Source organism: Rhea pennata, chromosome 10, assembly GCF_028389875.1.
Source record: "Rhea pennata isolate bPtePen1 chromosome 10, bPtePen1.pri, whole genome shotgun sequence".
NCBI classification, from domain to species: Eukaryota; Metazoa; Chordata; class Aves; order Rheiformes; family Rheidae; genus Rhea; species Rhea pennata.
This window is the reverse complement of record NC_084672.1, coordinates 12833921-12854419: the sequence shown is the minus strand read 5'-3', so window position 1 is coordinate 12854419 and position 20499 is coordinate 12833921. Positions and strand designations below refer to the sequence as shown.

Genomic DNA, 20499 nt, shown 5'->3' with positions numbered 1-20499 from the left:
CAGTTGTCAGGGTTTTTTTAAAAAAAAATTAAAAAAATTATTATAAATGTGGAGTTTCACACTCAGAACAGCAGCATGCACCGTCCGAGCGCTGCAGTAGCAGTTCAGTGCCCTCAGGCCGCCTTTGCGCGCAGCGAGGAGCACAGGAGTGCAGGGATTTCCTCACCTGCCGAAGTCCAGGCCCCCGGCATCGCGGGAAAGCGCGTCGCGTACCTTGGCTAAACTCAGAGTATTGCTGATGGTTCTGCCTGGCGCCTCTTTGAGCGGACACGGGGCTTGTCTGTGTCCCACGGGAAACTTTTACAGGTAGGCTGGTAGGAGGGAAAAGAAACACGTAGTGACCTCTAGCATCATGGTTAAAACACACTTCCAAGCCCAAAGGAGATCCTGGAGCTCTCCTAACTAACTGCCTTGTTTTCGCTTGTGTCCAGTGGAAATGGAAAACGATGCGATCTCATTTAAGACCTTTTGTATTATACGTCTGTCTTTCAGCTTTTATTAGGATCACAACCCTTTTCTCCTTTGCCTGTCCAAACTCTCCACCAGAGAACTAACTTTCAGGATCTATTTTTCATTTTAACCTGCCTTGAACATCTGTCTGGATTCGCCATACCACACTGCAGTCTGCGCTGAGCATTTCTGAGAAGCATTTATTGTGTTAAGGCGATTTTTAATAAGTTTTTTTTTTTTGAGCGAATAAAAGATATTGCATCAGTCTAGGTTGAAACTGTTTTATGTATTGCTTCTCTATGGCTGGCTGGATGCCCTTTCCCTTCCCCTCCTCTTTTACATGGCAGAGCACGCAGAGATGATTGATGGCATGTCACCAATAAGTTGTCAAAGTCTGGAGTAGATTAATGGGTAAGAAACGCCAGCCTGCTCCCCCTCGTGTGGGATTGTTTGAAGGAGGGCTCGTATTTTACCGGCAGTGATACCCTGCCTCTCCGGAGCCCCCAGTCAGGAACTGAAGGATGGGATTTGTGCGCGGGCTCCAAAGGTGCTGGTCAAGCAGCTCTGGGACAGCGCCTGCCGTTCACTCGACCAACCCAGCCCTCGCCCGGAGGCCTGGTTTTCCAGGCAGGCTGCTGGTCCCTGTACAGGTGTGGATTTGTGCCGGAACGGAAACATCTGCCTTTGCCTGTGCCTCAGTTCCCCAGCTGCAAACCAGCGCTAGCAGCGTGGTAATTACCAACATTCGCACTTACCATAAGTGATGGCAGCAGAAATGCCAGCAGTGCAATTCGTAAGAGAAATTAGTCAAAGACTGGTCTGAATCCTGCCTGGGGGAAAAAAAATCAGACCCAGAGTATGGTTGATCCCTACATTTACTCGAGGGCAGACGCTGCCAGCATTTCATCATCAGCTGTTCGGGTCCAAACAGATACTTCAGCGCTGTTGTTTGCGTAGGCCCCAGCAGTGGCCTCCACTAACAGGTTTGAATGAGGCAAGACGTATGTCTTTCACGCCAGCGTATCTGTGCGTACCAGCAGCGTGCACCTGGCTGTCAAACGCCCTGCTCCAAGCACTAGGTCGAGGCTGTCCTTCTGTGGCTCCTTGGAGCAGCTATTCTGCAAGTGTAGCCGCTTTTTAGTGGCTCTGATCTCAAGTCTGTGGCTAACCAGCTAAAAGGTAGCTTAGGGGCATTAAATTCCTCTTCGAGCAAGGTGTAGGTAGAAGTCAGAGCTACTGGTCATTTTCTTAAAATAGTTTGACATGCAAAATAATAAAGAAATCTGCACATTTTTATCTCGCGGGGTATCGTTTGCTGATCCAGTCCAGCTGTCTCCTTCTCGGTCCTCAGGACGAGAAGATGTGCGTGCGCAGAGCTTCCCGGGCGGTCGCCGGTTGTCTCCCTTCGGTCTCTGGGAAAGAGGCTTCCGGACGGCTTCCCCGAGCACTTCCCAGGCGCTGCTGCGCGCCGGCTCAGCTCACAGCCCACGCGCCTCCCCTTCCCTTTCCCCCTCTCGTCTGCACAGCCGTGGGTTGGCTCTTCGGAGCCTGCTTGGCTAGTAGGAAAAAAACACAACCAAACAAAACTGTGTAACCATTAATGATTTGTTTTTGTGTCCGGGAGCCACTGTGCTGCAGGACTTTGCTCTGATGGTGCTTTCACGAGAAAGAACTAATTTGACTAACTTTATTAATTCCAGTTTGTTTTAAGTTTGCTCATTAGTAATGTCACGCAAGATGCTTCAGCTGAAGAGGCCATGTCAGGACAAGGAAGAGCAGAGGGAAAGTGCCAGGAATCATTAGTGTTTATTAACCACTGCACTCATCAATCCCGACTAAGCACAGCCCATCCAGTCTGGACTGAGATATAGAAATACCATCATGAGTAGAAAAATGCTTCTTTTCAGGTCAGACCATAATAGACCGGCTTTCAGACCCCCCTTTTCCCCCGCCAACCGCCCCATCACCCAGTATTATTTCCATTTAAGCTGGTGTCATCACAGTGTAGCACGGCGCACAGCAGCCCCGTGAAAGGAAGGAGCCTTGCCCCAGCCAGCCATAGTATCAATTAACAAATACAGTCTTTTCATCCCAAGTAAACATTACTGAAAGGTCAAGTGTTGTTATGAAGGGTTTTCTTGTTGTTGTTGTTGTTGTTTTAATTGCTTTTCAAATTATTAAATGATTAATACTTATGATGTACTTTGCTGGATCAGGCCTGGCACGCTGTGCTGCCAGTGTGTACCTCTCACAGCAGTTCACAAAATACGAGAATTGAATTTTTTTTTCTTTTTTTTTTTTTTTTCTCTCTCTTCCCTGTTTAGCCAGAGTTTAATAAGTGATTTCAGCATCTACAGGGTACTGGGTTGGTGACTCAGAGCTTTCTGACCTGTGAGTCAGGGCTGAATGAACGCCCCCAAAACGCTGGAGGGGGAACTGTGCTACATCTGCCAGGTTTCTAATGGGAATTATAACCCCTTCCCAGACCAACTGTGGTCATTAAAGATTGCATTTCACTTCGAGATGCATTTTCTTGCATCCTACCCAAATTGCAACTTGAGTAGTTACAGTCTGCTCACTAAAATACCCTGTGGTTTAGTTAGAGAAGTTGTTTTCCTTCCTCTCTTAAAAGCTTTGTTGTACAGTGTTGTGGTCCTATCATAACATGTGCTGTATAATCTGTAGAGCACTAAAAAAAAGAAAAAGCAGCACCCTTGAAGGTGCTGCTCAGTTAGTTACTTGCTGTCTAGCCTGCTGCAGTGATTCAGGAGGAAGTAAGCGCTGGGAACCCCGCTCAGCCCCGTGCCCCTCTCCCCCAGCCTCGTCGCCAGCCTTGCGACGTGCGTGACAAGCCCGGTCACATTGCACAGGCAGCATTTTTACACTTGCTTTGCACGTGTAAATCGCTGCACAAGGCAAAGCGCCACGTGTTGGGTCTTAGACATAAGGTCCTTGGCACTGAGCGTGTTAGGCTTAGTAGTATGATGCTACAGCCTAGAAACACGCAATAAATTTAGAACATAGATAGCATGGATGTTCAGACAGATTGTGCGTGTCATGACTTTTTGTGGATAAGATTTAGGTATTTTATGGGGAAAAGGTTTTATTGGCTGACATTTGGTGATAGAGGGGATGGAAAGAGATTGCAGTTTAATTAAAATTCTAATCCCAAGTTTGACAATTTTTCTTGCCAGGTCAGCAGCCTGCATGTGCTGTTTGTGATTCTCGCGAATTAAATGAGCTGACAGTCATCAGCTTCCTCCGAAATGCCTGCAACTGCAGCTAAAAATTAGCAAACATCAATGTGGTCCGCAGCAGCTTTGAGCAGGGATATGTCGCACAGCAGTTCTCCACCAACACACATACTGAGGCCTTTTCATAAGCACCAATTCATTCCAGTGCTGCCGATGATCAAACACAAGTGAAGGGGAAAAAAAAAAAAGGAAAAAACACAAAACCCCTTCTTCTGCCTTAAGAAGTCATGTTTATCGTCCTGTGCTGCCGAAAGCTCACTGGCATGTTCCTCTTTTCCAGGTAGTTAAGTAGTGTTGCCCCCGAGGTAGCGCTCGCCTTCCCCAGCCATGAGGCTTCCTCTGCTCTGTGCCTGGGTGATGCTGATGAGCCTGTGCCGGGGCCGAGCCGTCAGCTTCCCCGAGGACGAGGACCCCATTAACGTCGTCGACTACCACTGTAAGTAACCGGCAAATGGGGCTAACCACCAGGGGAGACGCTCTAATGCGGTTTCCTTTCTTTTTTTTTCTCCTTGGGAAACTTAAAAAAAAAAAAAAAAAGTTTCCTTTCAAATTGAAATGTGTTTACTGGCTTTGTATCTTTAATAGAGCACTTAATCATTTTCTTAAAAAAAGCAATCAGAAATACAGCAATAACTTCAGGAAAAAAGAACATTTGCTGACATTAGCCATCTTTTTTTTTCATTTATATTCAAGACATTACTCAAGGAATTTAGTTTAAACCCTTCTACACCTAGTATATACAGCTAATCAATGCTGGATATTGATTCTTTAGCTCTATAATCCTGAGTGATGGTGTAGCCCATTTTTAACTTGCAGATTCAAGGCAATATCCAGTATTTAGAGGACGCCCTTCAGGCAATGAATCTCAGCACAGACTGGACTTCCAACTGATGTTGAAAATTCGAGACACACTTTATATCGCTGGCAGGTAATTTTCTTTTAGTCAGTTCATTAGATTAAAATTCTTTTCTCTCCTGGTTTTGCATTAATGTGTAAAATTCATTTAGAAAAATCTGCAGAATATGATAAAAATTAGAACTGGGAGGAGGACTTCCGAGAGAAAATATGCCATATCTATGGCCAGTGCATGAAAATTGGATTTGAAGGCTGCAGTTACTGCAGTTATGCTAAAACCAATGATCAAATACCCTTTTCCCTCGTTACATTACTGCTCTGATAAAAACTTCTCCTGATCATTTTAAACTTGGACTGACACATCAGGGATGTAGGAATGAGGTTAAAACACTTGAATATTTACAGTCTGGGTTGTGCTTCAATAGTATGGAAAGACAAGAGCTGGATAATTGGAAAGTAAAGATGCTTCCAGAGGCCTACAACAATGAAAATATATAAAAAAAAAAAAAAAAAAAAGCTCATACTGCCCATTTGTATTGAAAAAAAGAACATCCATGGGGGTTTCAAAGATGTTTCTTGTCTAACAAAACAATCTATAAAACAGATTTAGCTTATAAAAAAATAAGTATAATTGATTAATAAATTCACCCATATATTTTTACTGTCTTTGCAAACAGGGATCAAGTTTACACTGTAAACCTAAATGAAGTTCCAAAATCAGAGGTTACTCCAAGCAAGGTGAGTAGATATACAGGGGGATGGCGAGGGAAGGTTGTTTGGTTTTTTTTTTTTTAATTATTATTATTATTATTATTATTATTATTACTACCTTTTTTAAGATTCTTGCGGAAAGGAGGTCATTTTCTTTTCTCATTTGATTTAAGCAGAAATTAACATGGCGGTCAAGGCAGCAGGACAGAGAGAACTGCGCTATGAAAGGCAAACATAAAGTAAGTTATCCTTGAAGATAAGCGAGGAAAACAACACTAATATTGTCTGTAAGTAAGTCTATGATTTATACATCTTATTCTCCTTTCAGGATGAATGCCATAACTTCATTAAAGTCTTTGTTCCAAGAAATGATGAGATGGTGTTTGTCTGTGGAACAAATGCATTTAATCCTATGTGCAGATACTATCGGGTAAGACCATTGAATAGTATGTCATTAATCTGTTACTGGTTTTGCTTGCGCTAATTATGCTATAGCAAGTACATCCAGTGTGACTAAACGGAGAATGCATCAAGGTGCGATAAAAACAGACAGAAGCCAATGTGCCAAGTTACGTTTTGGGGAAAAACTGTATTATGCTTTTGTGCTGCTGCACAAAATAGAAATGACACTACCACCCATTTATTTTTCTTCTCTAGCTGAATACCTTAGAGTATGACGGGGAGGAAATTAGTGGTCTGGCAAGATGCCCGTTTGATGCCAGACAAACCAATGTCGCCCTCTTTGCTGGTAAGAACTTCTGCTTGTAATGAGTCTAAATGATTAATGACACCAAAGGAACCAGAGGGCTTTTAAAGAAAGCTTTGAAAAGCTAAAGGTGTCAAGGTGCCTCTGATCCTAAATTTTTTAAATGCCCTCCAAAGGATTAGAAGCTGAACTGTTAATAAATACATTAGAGCAATTTGGGGAAGAGTGGCAGTAAAGAAATGGGAAAGAATACAGGTTAGTCAGAATTCACTGTATTATTAAAGGCTTTTTAATACCACATTTTTAATTTCTGTTTTAGATGGAAAATTGTATTCAGCAACAGTAGCAGATTTCCTGGCAAGTGATGCTGTTATTTATCGCAGTATGGGGGATGGATCTGCCCTAAGAACAATAAAGTATGATTCCAAATGGATAAAAGGTAATTTGGGGGGGGGGAGGGGGTCCCGTATGTGTGGTGAATGTAACGTCAGTGGCACTGTGGGGCAGGTGATTCACAGCCAGCATGCGCTACCCCATGCCACAACGTCAGTGTATACATGGCTTTCAATACAGTATGAGCGCAGTAAGAAAGCAATTTAGTGCCCATAAAGCCAAATCTTTGTTAAATGCATCGGTGAATGAATCTGCAGTAACAAAAACCTTAGCTGAAATGCAATTCTTCTGAGGCCTTTTCATAGTCTGTTAGCCAACATTAAAGAAAGACTCGGTTCATTTAAGCTCGCGTGCACCCATATTTGGCCGTCCTAAAGCGTGGCGAGGACTGGAGTGCACCGTGGCTGCAATGGACTGTGGAGGGGCCGCTGAGCTGGCCGGTGTCTTCTACCAACCAAACACTTCCTTGAAGTAACCATCTCTTTGCTCTTTCTTGCAGAGCCACATTTCCTCCATGCCATAGAATATGGGAACTATGTTTATTTCTTCTTTCGAGAAATTGCTGTAGAGCACAATAATTTAGGCAAGGTAGGTGTCATCACAGTAAGCTATCAATCAGGTAGCCTTATCAGAATAAGACCTACTTAAAACAGCATCAGTAACAAGCATAATTTACAATATAAAGTGGGAATCAGTACACAGTTCATGTAGTTTTCCCATCATTATAATTTATAGGGAGGAAAAAAAAAACACATAACAATGCATTCTTCAGCCATAAAAAGTTGTTTTGCTTGTACTTTCTGTGCCTTGCTGTTGAGAGAGTTCTCTACAGGTACTTTTTAACGCTGCTGTTTCCTTAGCATCTGTGGAAAAAGTCATGGTTTTGTTTTTGTATTTCATACTTATTAAAGAACACAATACAACACAGAAGAGGGATTTCAAAGAAGGTTCTCTCATGTTTCTAGATAGTGAATAATTCAGTCATACCAACACAGCATATACTACTCTTGGCTCACTGTGGAAGGATAGTCTGTAATAAATTATTAAATCCTTTACATGTGGTTAATTAAAGTCTTTAAATCTCACTAAAAATACTATTTCAACAGGAAAAAAAAAAAAAAAAAAAAAAAAAGGTGGGCCCAAGCTGGCAGAGTTGCATTTGCTTGGTGATGCATTAAGATGCCCATGCACTAGCAGCTTAATGTTGTTTACTTTCTTCCTGTCTGTGCAGATAAATGGCAACTATCTTCCTGTTAACAAAATTATCTTCAGTGTGTTATTAGCAGCCCAGCAGCAAGCACTGCTTTCCTTGCAGCTCTCAAGCCTTTCTCCCTTTTTCTTTTTCGTCCTTTGCAGGCTGTGTATTCCCGGGTGGCTCGTATATGCAAAAATGACATGGGGGGGTCCCAGAGAGTCCTGGAAAAACACTGGACCTCCTTCCTGAAAGCTCGGCTCAACTGCTCTGTTCCTGGGGATTCATTCTTCTACTTTGATGTGCTGCAGTCTGTCACAGACATAATAGAAATCAATGGCATCCCCACTGTCGTCGGTGTGTTCACCACACAGCTTAACAGGTGAGAAAGAGAAGCGCAACCTCACATCAAAGGGCCTGCTCCCGTTTTCGCTTACACTGCTATTGGCGCCATTGCAGCCTGAGTTCTTGCAATGATTTTTTTTTCTTGCTCAACAGCATCCCTGGTTCAGCAGTGTGTGCTTTCAGCATGGATGACATTGAGAAAGCCTTCAAAGGGAGATTTAAAGAACAAAAGACTCCTGACTCTGTTTGGACAGCTGTACCTGAAGACAAAGTACCAAAGCCAAGGTAAAAGATTCTTGCTCCTGATGGAATAATATTGTCCTTGCAAAGAGCTACCCTAAGTAAGTCAGTCAGCTACACTCTTGTGTGTCTTGCTAGGTTAAAAACCAAAGCAGAGCTTTACATTTCAACCATACAAATGCTCATTAGCAGGCTGCCTGCTCTCATTAACTAAAATACTAAGAGGAAAAACAATGTTGTTCTCCTTTCAGACCTGGCTGCTGTGCAAAACATGGCCTAGCAGAGGCTTACAAAACCTCCATTGATTTCCCAGACGAAACACTTTCCTTCATCAAGTCTCATCCTTTGATGGATTCAGCTGTTCCCTCAGTCATCGAGGAGCCATGGTTTACGAAAACACGTGTGAGGTATGACATCATTCAGCAATAACACATGTGAAAAGAAAAACAAGAAAACATGCCGATAATTAATGATAGGCCTTTTGGTTTTTGTAGATACAGATTGACAGCAATTGCTGTAGACCATGCTGCTGGGCCCTACCAGAACTACACAGTCATATTTGTTGGCTCTGAAGCAGGAGTAGTACTTAAAATCTTGGCAAAGACCAGATCATTTTCTTTGAATGACAGTGTATTACTGGAAGAAATTGAAGCTTATAATCATGCAAAGTAAGTATTACCGTAACACCTGAACTACATAGCTCTTCAGCTAGTCCTTGGTAGCTAGCTTAAAAATAATGGTGGTAAAACAAAATCAACTCACTATCATCACCATCATCAATTGTTTGTCATTCCACAGTGTTTCTTCTGTTGAATAACCTGGAAATATTTGGGTACTTGCCATTTTTCATGGGTTGAGTGAACAACCCAATTCTACTTAAGTGACGTCAGTGACACAGTCTAATACTTCTGCAAGTAGATACACTTTTTCCTGAGTATCAAACATCAGAATTATATATTGCTGTTAAAAAGAAATGACGTGAGCTTATCTTGAGGGTTTCTGAAGAGTGACCAATAATAGATAAGCCACTTTTACATCTTCTAATCATTTTAAACTTACTTACTTATTTATTCTGGAGCAAACACTTTCAGAACAGAAGCATTCCAATTAGGCTGCCTGGGCACCCTGTACAGGACTCCTGTTCTGCTCTGCTGAGACATTTATGCCAACTGAGAGAACAAAGAAAATAATGAGATGTGGATTTTTTTCCTACATAGTTCAGCGAGATTGTCACCCAACTGTAAATAAGAGCCAGAAGCCAGCATTTGATAACCAATAGGATTGTTTAATAATCACGCACTAACAACTAGTAAGTTACATTTATATGTGTAAAAAGTTGCTTTTCAGAAGCTATGCAGGCAATAAATAAATGTTAGCAACATAAGTAAGTGCTCCACAGCGTACCAGAGTTGTTACTAAAATAATGGCTTTGCATTATTTTTGCAAAACAGGTGTAGCACTGAGAGCGAGGAGGACAGGCGCGTCCTTTCCCTGCAGCTGGACAAAGAGCACCACGCACTGTTTGTGGCATTCTCCAGCTGTGTCGTCAGGATTCCTCTGAGTCGGTGTGAGCGGCACGGCTCTTGTAAAAAGTACGTCCCTCTTTGCAAACTCCTCCTTAAAGGACAAGTAAAGCCATCCTGGGGAAGGAAGTTTTTTAAAAAAAAAGAAAAGTCTGAATTTTTCTCATGTTTTTTCTCTTACAAGGTCGTGTATTGCTTCCCGGGACCCATACTGTGGCTGGTTAGACCACGAGGCATGTGGAAGAGTGAAGCCAGGCATGCTGTAAGTGCTGCTTTTCAAATTAGCCCAGCCCTTTACCATATGTTTTATAGACCACAAGAGCCTTTATCATGTGCCTGTTCCATTGCACTCAATTAATAAATCTCCTGGTTTTTTTAAAGCTGTTTTTTTTTCATGTATGGTCTAGGTAGGGGAACAGAATGCTAAAGTCTGACATAATTCTGCAGCCTCTACATGAAGATCTGCTTTCAGTGTGAGCTTTATATGTGTGTAAGGACAAGCAGCCCTGTAGGAAAAGCAGTAGGAAGCAGGAAGGTGACAAATCGCTGCCTGCAAGCCTGAGCAGCTCAGCGCAGTGTCTGCTCCCAGGCACACTCATGGCCTGAGCACATTCAATTGCAAATAAGAAAGTATTTTTGGATTGGAGAAAGGAGATGATTTTGGCTCCACCCTGAAGCTAGGGTGATATATATACATATCAAAGGCATTTTGCACAGATCAAGCCTGTAACATACATTATCAACTGTACCTTAAAAAGGGACCACTTTGGTTGGCCAGCGCAAACTTCTAGTATAATTGGATAGTGGTATCCAAACCAGGAGCAGTCCCAGTGTAGAAGGGATGATGAAGTTACCGTGAAAACTTGATCTTTTCTAAAACTGTATTTGCTTATGCCAGGCAATAAAGACCTGACATAAGCTGTGCATTGTGTGAATAATTTTTATGACCATGTATTAGCCCTTATATTTCTATGTTGACTGAATAAATATGTTTCCAGTTGTTGCTTCCAGAACAAAAGGCAATCACCTTTGTTTCCCTACCAATACTGTTAATTGCAGGTTCTCTTTGTTTGTTTCATACAACCACAGCACTGGAGGGTACATCCAAGACGTAGAATATGGCAACACAGCGCAGCTTGGGGACTGCCATGGTAAGACATAGCCACCGCTGCTCGCTTCTAGTGTGCCAGCACTAGTTTGTGGCTGCACTTCACTGTGGATGTTAAATTTATGATGAGCTTTTAAGTAATCCGATGAACACATCACCTAGCATTATTGCAAATGTTCACAAAGCTGAGCTGTTTGGTCCTGGGTGGCAGAGTTTTATCTTTCCTCTCCTTCCCCAATTTACAACTATTTGGGGTCTACAGCAAAGTACTGAAGAATTTATTTTTTAAAATCAGTAATATTTTAGTTTTTATTTTCCGCCACTCAGGTTTGAGATCTTTTGCTTTCTTTTTGTTACTTTTCACTGATTACTTGTTCCTTTAATTCTTTTAGAAATTTTGCCTACTACAGCTACACCAGATTACAAAATATTTGGCGACCCAACATCTGGTTAGTTTTTTTTAATTTTTTTGAATTAATGACCTTTACTTTCCTTCAGTTCAGCATTTTCAGCCCTTTTTTCCTTCCTTTTGCACAGTTGGCAATCCTCCATTTTTGTGCTTTTACTCATGTTCCCACTGATGGTAAAGATAGTCAGACTCTTCTCACTCAGCACTTCACCCTGTGTAGTCGCATGTTAACAGCTCATTATTTATTGAGACATCTTTTATTAAAGAGCTTGATTAACATAGATGACATCTTCACTGCACGGAAGTCCACTAAGCTTTACTCTTATCCCCAGCCATGCATTTGTGAATATCCCTATTGGTCATCTCTAGTAGATGAATGGCAAAATATCATCATCTTCCTTCTTACCTCTCCTATCCTCTTTCCTTCTATCCCAGCAAACCTTTTGCACAAATACACATTTCCTAAAATGTGTATTTCTACATTTTTGAAATGTTTTAAGAAGTTTGTGCTAATGGAAATAATTTAACATCACAAATTTTGTCGCTGAATAAGGACTTGTGTAGATAAAGGTGGACTCAAAAACTTGGTGCATTGCTGTCAGATGGACTGTCACATCCTTTTCTCCTTCACTGATTTTTCAAACAGTGTTTCTGTTGTCAGCCCCTGGTGTTCAGGGAGACGGGACCCGATGCTCCTCTGTTGAACTCAAAAGCAGAACCTCTATTGACTTCAACAGGAGCAAGCCCCAGCCCTTATTTTCCAGTGTTTCCTCCTGGAACTCGGTCTCTGGTTTCAAACTGAAGGCACATTTCTGATGGCTAGATCTGAAAAGAATCTGCTTGTATGTTCAATTTGTAAGAGTGCAACAAAACATTATTTTGTGCTTTGGTTTCTGATAATATTTTCACTTCTGTAACTTGACAAGAAGTGATGTTTGAAACAAATATTTTCCAGATTTATTTACTGTAATATCGAGAGTCATTTAGGAAAGCAAAACAAAATTGCCTTACAGGAAAATGCTAACTTGCTTGCATGAATGTTTACTTTATCAATTGAATTTTCAAAGTGGTATTGTGGGACACAAATATAATTGAACCTGATTTTCAAGTAAGTCCTGTATTAGCATGCTTTCTGAGTACTCACTTTTCTTAGTCAGCTCTCAAGCCACAAACATTCATGTCTAAACCAATCTGGCCAGCATACACAAAATGCTACTTGAGCATGCAAAGTAAACTCTGGGTTGTAAACCTGGATTTGGTCTGTCTCTTCCTCATGGGTATCTCCCCCAAGCCATAGGAATTCCATTCAGCAAACACACTAAAGGGAGTCCAAATCTGTACAACTCTGTTCTTAGGAACTATTAAAAAATAGAGGTTAAAGAAATTCCTTCCCCTCCCTCCAAAGAAATGGCTCACTTCAGCAGTTCCTGGTAGACCGTAATAGCACTCGTGGAGCTGATCTGGTTTCTCAGGAGTAACCTGTCATGAGCATATGTCTTTCCAAGGCTTTTTTTTTTTTTTTTTTTTTTTTAAGATAATTAAAAGGCAGCAAAGTATGTTGTCTCCAGTGAACAATAGAGGAATTAAGTAGAGTTCAAGTTGTGCTTTTCACCTCCACCAATTCCTTACTATAACTTTTGCACTGTTTTCATGTTTGACTTCTCTGGCTTTTTGTCTAGCAGCTGTTGATGTTTTAATGTATCTTTTGTACTTAAAGTTTTGAACTGATTGATTTTAATCAGTCCTCTGTACTTCTGGGAAGTGTAGGGGTCACGTTTTGCTCTGACATGTAACTCCCATTAAATACTGTCTCCAGTTTTAGCTTAGATGTGCCATGAAACACTGAGGAAAGCCTGACTGTAATACACATTAATAAAAATCTGTTTGCCACCACAGACATGGAGTTCTCCTCAGCTTCCATTACCACAATGGCAAGTATCCCAGTTATATCACCTAAAGTGATTGGTTCCTGGAAACCTAAAGTGACTGGCTCTCGGAAATTTGTAGTTCAAGATGACCCAAACACTTCTGATTATTCTGATCCATTATCAGGTGTCCCAAAGGGTAAGGCCTTATCAGGGAAAATACATTGCAGCTGAATGGAAACCTGATAGTCTCAGCATTTTCTAAGATTTAAACATAACAGCCATGATTGTTGGGCTACATTTTATATCCATTCCCTCTGAATATGCAGACAGTGCAATCATGTTTCTCATGCCTATTTATCTGGTGTATAAAGTGATGCTCAAAGTTTAGAATGGGAAATACAGATAATGGGTTTCCCACAGCCTTTTTTTTCTAGGGGGTGGCCCAATGCTCCCATCAAAATCAGCAGGAGTTCTGTATGCGTTAAAAAAAATAGATAAATTCAGTCTTACCTGCACTTCAGTTGTTTGTTTTCAAACCAGTCTAGTTTGGATAAGACTACTAGTGCTCAAGAATGGTTGTTTACAGGCAGCAGCTAAAGTAAATTTAATGTTTTGGGGGTTGGGGTAGGAGAGGGGAAATACATCACAGAACTCACCTGACAGGTCTGTGCTATAAATGCGGCACATCCCAAACGCCTTCAGCCTGCAGCAGGTTTGTAAAGAATGTGGTTCAGATCAGAGAAGACCCACACTGAGATTTTATTCTCTGGTGATGAGTGCAAGTTTACAGAGGATCTCAGTATACACACGCACACACACACACAAACATACACACATGCACACACAGCTTTTAATCTGAACACTATAAGAAGCATCTACTGCATGTAAATTCATCTTTCTCTAAGCTGTTCTTTCAGCTAATTGAAACTCTAATTACAGTTGCAAAGATTTCAGTTCAGTAGGACGATATCACAATCAGCTAAAGAAACCAGTTTCCAATCCCATAGCCAAAACTTAAAACAAGTCTTCACCAGTGCACAGAATAGCCGGATGACAGACATGTTTGCACAATTCTGTATTTACTGAAAAAATCTCATCAGCTAAAAAACCACTCCTGTTTTATTACCATTCACCAAAACATATCAGGTTTCCTATCAGCCATTATGGCTGTGCATTTGTCATTTTAATTTGTTGCCGTTATTTTCCATTTTGCTTTGTTTAAATTTTTTGTTATCATTTGCTCTTGGTTCTCAGTCATATTTTGTGTCATAGCTATTAGTGAACTTTACACATGATTTTTTTTTCTTCTTCTGCACAGTGCCATTAAAACCTATAACCCTGAACATTAACAATGTTCAAAGGCCTTGCCTCTAACAAAAGCAAATCTGTTCCTTCACTCTTGCTCTTTCATGTTAACATCCTTTGGGTTAGTTAACAGAATTACTTTCATTAAAAACTAACATAGCCTTAGCTGCAAGATGTCTGTGGTTATGCTAAAAATCTCAAAAAACAAAGGGAGCCTCTATTAATATGCAGATCACAAACTAAGCCAACATTCAACTTCTTCTTGGTCTAAGCTAAAAGTTTTCTAAATTTTAACAATTTCTTGTAACATCTTTTAACCTTGCACGGTTTTTTTAATGGTATGTCCATATGTATGCTCTTTATTCACTGAAAAAAAAAGAAAAAAAAACTAGCGTATTAATCAAATAACATAGTATCGAATTTACTTACTTTAAATATTACATACTTACATAATGCAAAGTGTGCCACCCCAAGGCTAGCAAACTACAGATGGTTTAGTTGACGTGTTCTGCACAATATCATATGAACATGCTTATTACAACACAGCATGTAGATTATACAGTTTTACACAACATTTGCATAATCCTGTCTCTCTTTTGATACTGATTTATGAGTTGGGCAGAAATTGAGATAGAAATCCATCCCTGAGTTATTAATTGCTGTCTGGCCAAGTAACACCTTCTAACCTCAATTTTCTAGCAGAAATCGTTAATGTTAATAACATAAAAGCCCCTGTTTGTGAGCCTTAAAGGAAATCTGGGGACAGACTAAAGCAGTAGAGTACAGTATATGGCTAAGCATAATATGAGAAGTGAAGCACTGACAAGCATTCCTTATTAGCAAAGAAAATGGACGGTCTTCATTTGGACTGATCAATACTAACATAGTACCGTTTATTTGTAAAACTATTTGCATTCACCAATGCTTTAGATTGCAGAATCCAGCTAATGCAAACCCCGTGTACAGAACTCTTAACAAACACTGATACAGATACTGCTGCCCGTCCCCGAGGCAGCCTGCCTTCTTCTGAAATGCACCTCTGGGAACTGCATGCTAATTTATCATATACTGTATGTCTTCTGCAGGTGTAAGGTGGGAAGTACAATCAGGAGATTCCAACCAAATGGTACATATGAATGTCCTAATCACTTGTGTCTTTGCTGCTTTCGTCCTGGGAGCCTTTATTGCGGGAGTGGCCGTTTACTGTTACCGGGATATATTTGTACGGAAATCCAGAAAAATACACAAAGATGCGGAATCTGCTCAGTCCTGTACTGACTCCAGCGGGAGTTTTGCTAAACTGAACGGGTTGTTTGATAGTCCTGTCAAGGAATACCAACAAAACATTGATTCACCCAAGCTCTACACAAACCTGTTGACTAGCCGGAAGGAATTGCCACCCAATGGCGATACGAAGTCCATGATGATGGACCCCAGGGGCCAGCCTCCCGAATTAGCTGCACTACCAACTCCTGAATCCACACCAGTTCTTCAACAAAAGACTATGCAGGCTATGAAAAGTCAGTCAGACAAGGCGCATAGTAACCACAACGCCTCACGAAAAGAAACCCCACTAAAAAGCCCTCAGTTTTTCCCTTCCAGTCCTCCACCCCATTCTCCTCTAAGTCATGGACATATTCCTAGTGCTATTGTTCTTCCCAACGCTACCCATGATTACAATACATCTTTCTCAAATTCTAATGCGCACAAGGCAGACAAAAAGATGCAACATATTGATCATCCACTTACAAAACCATCCAGCAAAAGAGACCACAGGAGATCTGTTGATTCGAGGAACACCCTGAATGATTTTCTGAAACACTTAAATGAAACTACTAGTAATCCCAAAGCAATTATGGGAGATATTCAAGTGGCCCACCAGACTTTAATGCTGGATCCAATGGGAAATATGTCTGAGATCCCACCTAAAGTTCCAAACAGGGAGGCATCTCTATACTCTCCTCCATCGACTCTTCCAAGAAACAGTCCCACAAAACGGGTGGATGTTCCCACCACGCCTGCAGTACCCATGACCTCTTTGGAAAGGCAAAGAGGTTATCACAAAAATTCTTCACAAAGGCATTCAATATCTGCCCTTCCTAAAAACTTAAACTCACCAAATGGTGTTTTGTTATCCAGACAGCCTAGTATTAATCGTGGCGGATACATGCCTCCCACAGCAGGCACAAAGATGGACTACATGCAAGGGACGCCTGTCAGCGTTCACCTCCAGCCTTCCTTGTCCAGGCAAAGCAGTTACACGAGCAACGGCACTCTTCCTCGTACAGGAATAAAGAGGACACCCTCCTTAAAACCCGACGTGCCACCAAAACCCTCGTTTGTTCCTCAGACAACTTCAGTCAGACCACTGAACAAATACAGCTACTAGGACTTGTCTGTGCTAAAAATGAGTGTGGCATTAACCTGTACAGGTTGTGAGATGATGTTGTGGGAGACACGTAAGACAGAGACTTGCTTGTAATTAAAGAGAACAAAGTGGCCAAAGAAACTGTCTTTACTTCAGCAACATCTGTGTCTTGCCACATGTAGCTATAGCAAGACTTGGTGCACTTGCTAGGAGCAAACAAACAAAAAAAAAAACAAAGGAAAGTGCTGGTCATAACATTTCTTTTGTTTGGAGCTAAGGAGACATGTAGCACAATGGGGTGGGGGCTACTTTACTGTTCTAAATAGCTGAAAAAGTTCCTGGAAAAAAAATCTGTGAGCAAATACTTGAAAAATGGGTTCCATTTTAGACTGCCGTTAAGCGTGGTCCTTCCCATTAAATGTGAACATTTTAATACGTATGCATTCACCTTGCCTCTTGCACAAATGTCAGAAAATGGTAATGTCTCAATGACTATCTGGGTTAATAATCAATTTGCTGGAATTCAGTCTCTGGCCCAACTGTAGCATTCTTTTTTTTTTTCTATCCATGTGTGTGGCATTTTGTTTGTGCCACAGATAAAGCTGTGCGTGTGTGTGGATGTGCGTGTGTACTGTACACACTAGGATGTATTTAGATTCCCATTGCATCTTTTATGCTATGGAATTGTTTACATTGAGCATGACTGAACAGATGACTTCCTTCTGCAACGTTTGGGTTCAGTGCAGAGACAGCCAAGGAAGAACTGCGCATCTCTGCCAGCCTTCTGAGTGATTCGCCTCGATGAAATAAGTCAACCAGGGAAAGAGTGCATATATGTTTAATTCTTCATAACTCTGTTATGCTGCTATTGATTCAGAGCTGTACATTTCAAATGTAGTGTTTTGGGCTGGAACGGGGGAGTGTGCTCCCCATCCAATACCTGGCCACTGTGAACTCGAGCCCCCGTACTTCTCATTGAGGGCAGCTAATAATCTACAATCCGCTTGGCAGAGGCCTGTGTAACTACAGAAGGTTATGTTTGTGTTGCATTAAATAATGCCCTACTCTCTGATAGACTCTGGTCAGTAGAAAGGAAGAAACATTAATTGGCCTGGCAGAAGCAGTCTGTGAAAACTCAACAGTAGTGCAATCAATTTGTTTTTGTTGTGTAATGTAAGGTTTTTTTCCAAAGTCATGCAGGTAATGACAATATTCTGTAAATATTATGTGTGAGTTTACCTGAATCTGTGCATTTTGTGCCTTATTCATGCAAATGATAAAAGTACTAAAAAAAAAAAAACTGTCAAGTGTTCTCACTATAGCACATCTTTCCCGAGTGCCAGTGTAAAAACCTCTCAACATCACCCAATAAGAAAAAAAAAAGATGAAAAGCAAAAATAATTAATGATAACTAAAGGCAGCCTACAATCCAAGAAGACAGCAGCATTAAATCACCTTACCGTGATAAACATTCCACCCCAGCTCTCCGAAGGATCAAACAGTTATAATGTGAAATCAGAGGAGGTTTCTAGGGTAATGGAACACCTGCTAAAGTTGTGTAAGCCATTTAGTAGGTTTTACAGTATCCACTTGCAGCTGATGTTCAACACAGATGGCTATTTTAGCTTGCAAACTACACACTACCACATTGTTTATTGAACATAACTATAGAAATAACCATGGCAGAGGAATATTCATGAATTAGCGGGACAAATAACTGCAATGGGTTTCAGAGACGATGGAGACTTACATTATCTGCTTGAAGGGGAGAAAAGGTTAGTCCCTGAAAACTAGATCTCTGTTACAGAACAAAGAATAAAGGATAGAAGTAGTCATTTTTTATGGTAAGGCTGTAAGGGACATTTATTTCCTGAGACCTCTGGATCCAAAAATCAATGATCTCTCTTCCTAAACACTTCTGTCTTGCAACTAAAACACTACAAGATTAATAACTATTAAAAATGTACTCAGTTGTCAAAAGACAAAAACTGATCCGAATTCACTTTACAAATATTAATTCAGACTTGTGTGAAAACAAAAGATAAATGTATGTGAACCCTGATAACCTCCTGTAACATTGTGCTGCCTTGTAGATGGTAATGTGAGTTCTCTCAGTATTTATGTTGAAATTTCTAACATTCAACCTAGTCTTTATTCTGTTAATTTAATAATAAAAGATGCTTTATCCATTTGTGCAAAGGTAAACGCAGATTGTATCTTTTTTAATGGTACGGCATAAAAAAGTAACCCTTAAATGAAGCTGCTCTATACTATAGAGTACTTTAACATGTATAGATATCTTGTAAACTTGTATTGTGGATGTGTAAATAATACGTTCTTTGGGTTTTTAACACCGCATGTAAAGTCAAAATAAAATATTCCAATGTACTGAATGTCTCACTTCATTGTTATTGAAGCTAGTTTTAAGTGCCTCGTTCCTGAGATTACAACAGAGGAAAAACTGCTTGCCTTTAAGTGTTCGGTGAGGGAGGCACCGCGACACCCTTTCATCAGCGTTACAGGGGATCAGGCAGCTTGCCGGGGCTGATAGCGAGCCATGCAGGTGCACTTCCATCCTCGCTGCAGCCGTGTGTTGACACGCATGTTCTTGAGGGAGAGAGTGTCTGTAGACGACTGTCAGCCTCCTGAGTTAAATATAAAACATCAAAGTAACGGGCAAGGCTTCGGAGAGTGCAGTACAGAGTCAGGTTAGCCCATAGGAAACCTCTACTGTAGCTTGTATTCTGGTTCCTCTGAACCCCTCTTGTTAGGGTTCACAGATACTGATTTTGTGCAAAAGCAATACAATTTTTCTTCTAAAATAAAGGCCACAAAAAGAAAAAAAAATACTGGCAAAATTAATGGCAGACCTACAGATCAGGACATTCCTAAATACTTACTAATGTTTAATAATTGAAATTCCTGTTTTGGACATATAATAAAGGCCCAACAGAAATATACATGCCGTCTATTTAGTATGCACCAACATCACACATAATTTTAAAATAATCAGGTAATTTAGTATCACAAAGCAAATATGAAGTATTCTTTTAATTAAAAGTTGATTTTAGATAATGGATAAAAATGATCTGTTATGACTTATGCTGTCAAGGTATTAATCACTTGAAATTACTGTGCATGTTACAATACAACGGCACCTACCTGTATTTTACTTAAAAAAAAAAAAAAAAAAAAAAAAAACTCTTAGGAAGATAGGCATGAGGAAGGGAAGCACAGTACTAAAAAGAATACTTCAAACCTATAATGTCTCCATATGTATTTTTCTAAGGCCAAAGCCACTTTAAATTTCTTTTTATTGATGTGATCTTTATTGGATGCATACGCAGAGTCAAGCACATAGAGCTGTCGTTTGCTGCAAGCCTGTGCTGCTTTGCCACTTGGATATTACCGATGCCTTTAACGGGGAGGCGCCAGCCACTGCAAACGGGCAGTAACTCCCGAAGCACACCTGCCTGAATAATTCTCATTTAGGCCTTAAGGGGTATGAAAAATTACAAACAGTTATTTTAATCACACACAAATATGCACCCAGGACACTTTTTTGGTCTTTTAGTGGCTCAGGGGGTGGGGGGCCTTTTTTGGTCTCTATTAAAGCAGCCTGCACTTAGCTGGAGTCACGCAGTGGCTGGATGCATCTCCAGCCACTTCATGTCCTGCTGCATCACGTGGGTGCAAACACCACAGAGACCTATGGAAAGCAAGAGTCAACAGTGTTAGGAAAAACACAAGTATAAGAAAAGCTTTTTTATAT

At 40.8% G+C, this 20499-nt stretch overlaps 1 protein-coding gene across 5 annotated transcripts in view; it reads left to right on the top strand.

Annotated features, from left to right (window-relative positions):
* SEMA6D (semaphorin 6D) overlaps positions 1-19115 on the top strand; it is a 238676-nt gene extending 219561 nt beyond the window's left edge. For 2 of the 5 annotated variants that reach the window (XM_062583981.1, XM_062583982.1), the window contains 18 exons: positions 3985-4140; positions 4521-4632; positions 5237-5297; positions 5447-5509; positions 5599-5700; positions 5928-6018; positions 6296-6415; positions 6869-6957; positions 7726-7943; positions 8060-8191; positions 8398-8553; positions 8641-8814; positions 9598-9738; positions 9854-9931; positions 10729-10820; positions 11170-11226; positions 13083-13250; positions 15445-19115. In XM_062583981.1, coding sequence (XP_062439965.1) covers positions 4032-4140; positions 4521-4632; positions 5237-5297; positions 5447-5509; positions 5599-5700; positions 5928-6018; positions 6296-6415; positions 6869-6957; positions 7726-7943; positions 8060-8191; positions 8398-8553; positions 8641-8814; positions 9598-9738; positions 9854-9931; positions 10729-10820; positions 11170-11226; positions 13083-13250; positions 15445-16748 — 3267 coding nt within the window. In that variant the 5' untranslated portion in view covers positions 3985-4031 and the 3' untranslated portion in view covers positions 16749-19115. The remainder of the gene's footprint in view (positions 1-3984; positions 4141-4520; positions 4633-5236; positions 5298-5446; positions 5510-5598; positions 5701-5927; positions 6019-6295; positions 6416-6868; positions 6958-7725; positions 7944-8059; positions 8192-8397; positions 8554-8640; positions 8815-9597; positions 9739-9853; positions 9932-10728; positions 10821-11169; positions 11227-13082; positions 13251-15444) is intronic. The other 3 variants (XM_062583983.1, XM_062583985.1, XM_062583984.1) reach the window with 3 other exon arrangements.
* The last annotated feature ends 1384 nt before the right edge of the window (positions 19116-20499 follow it).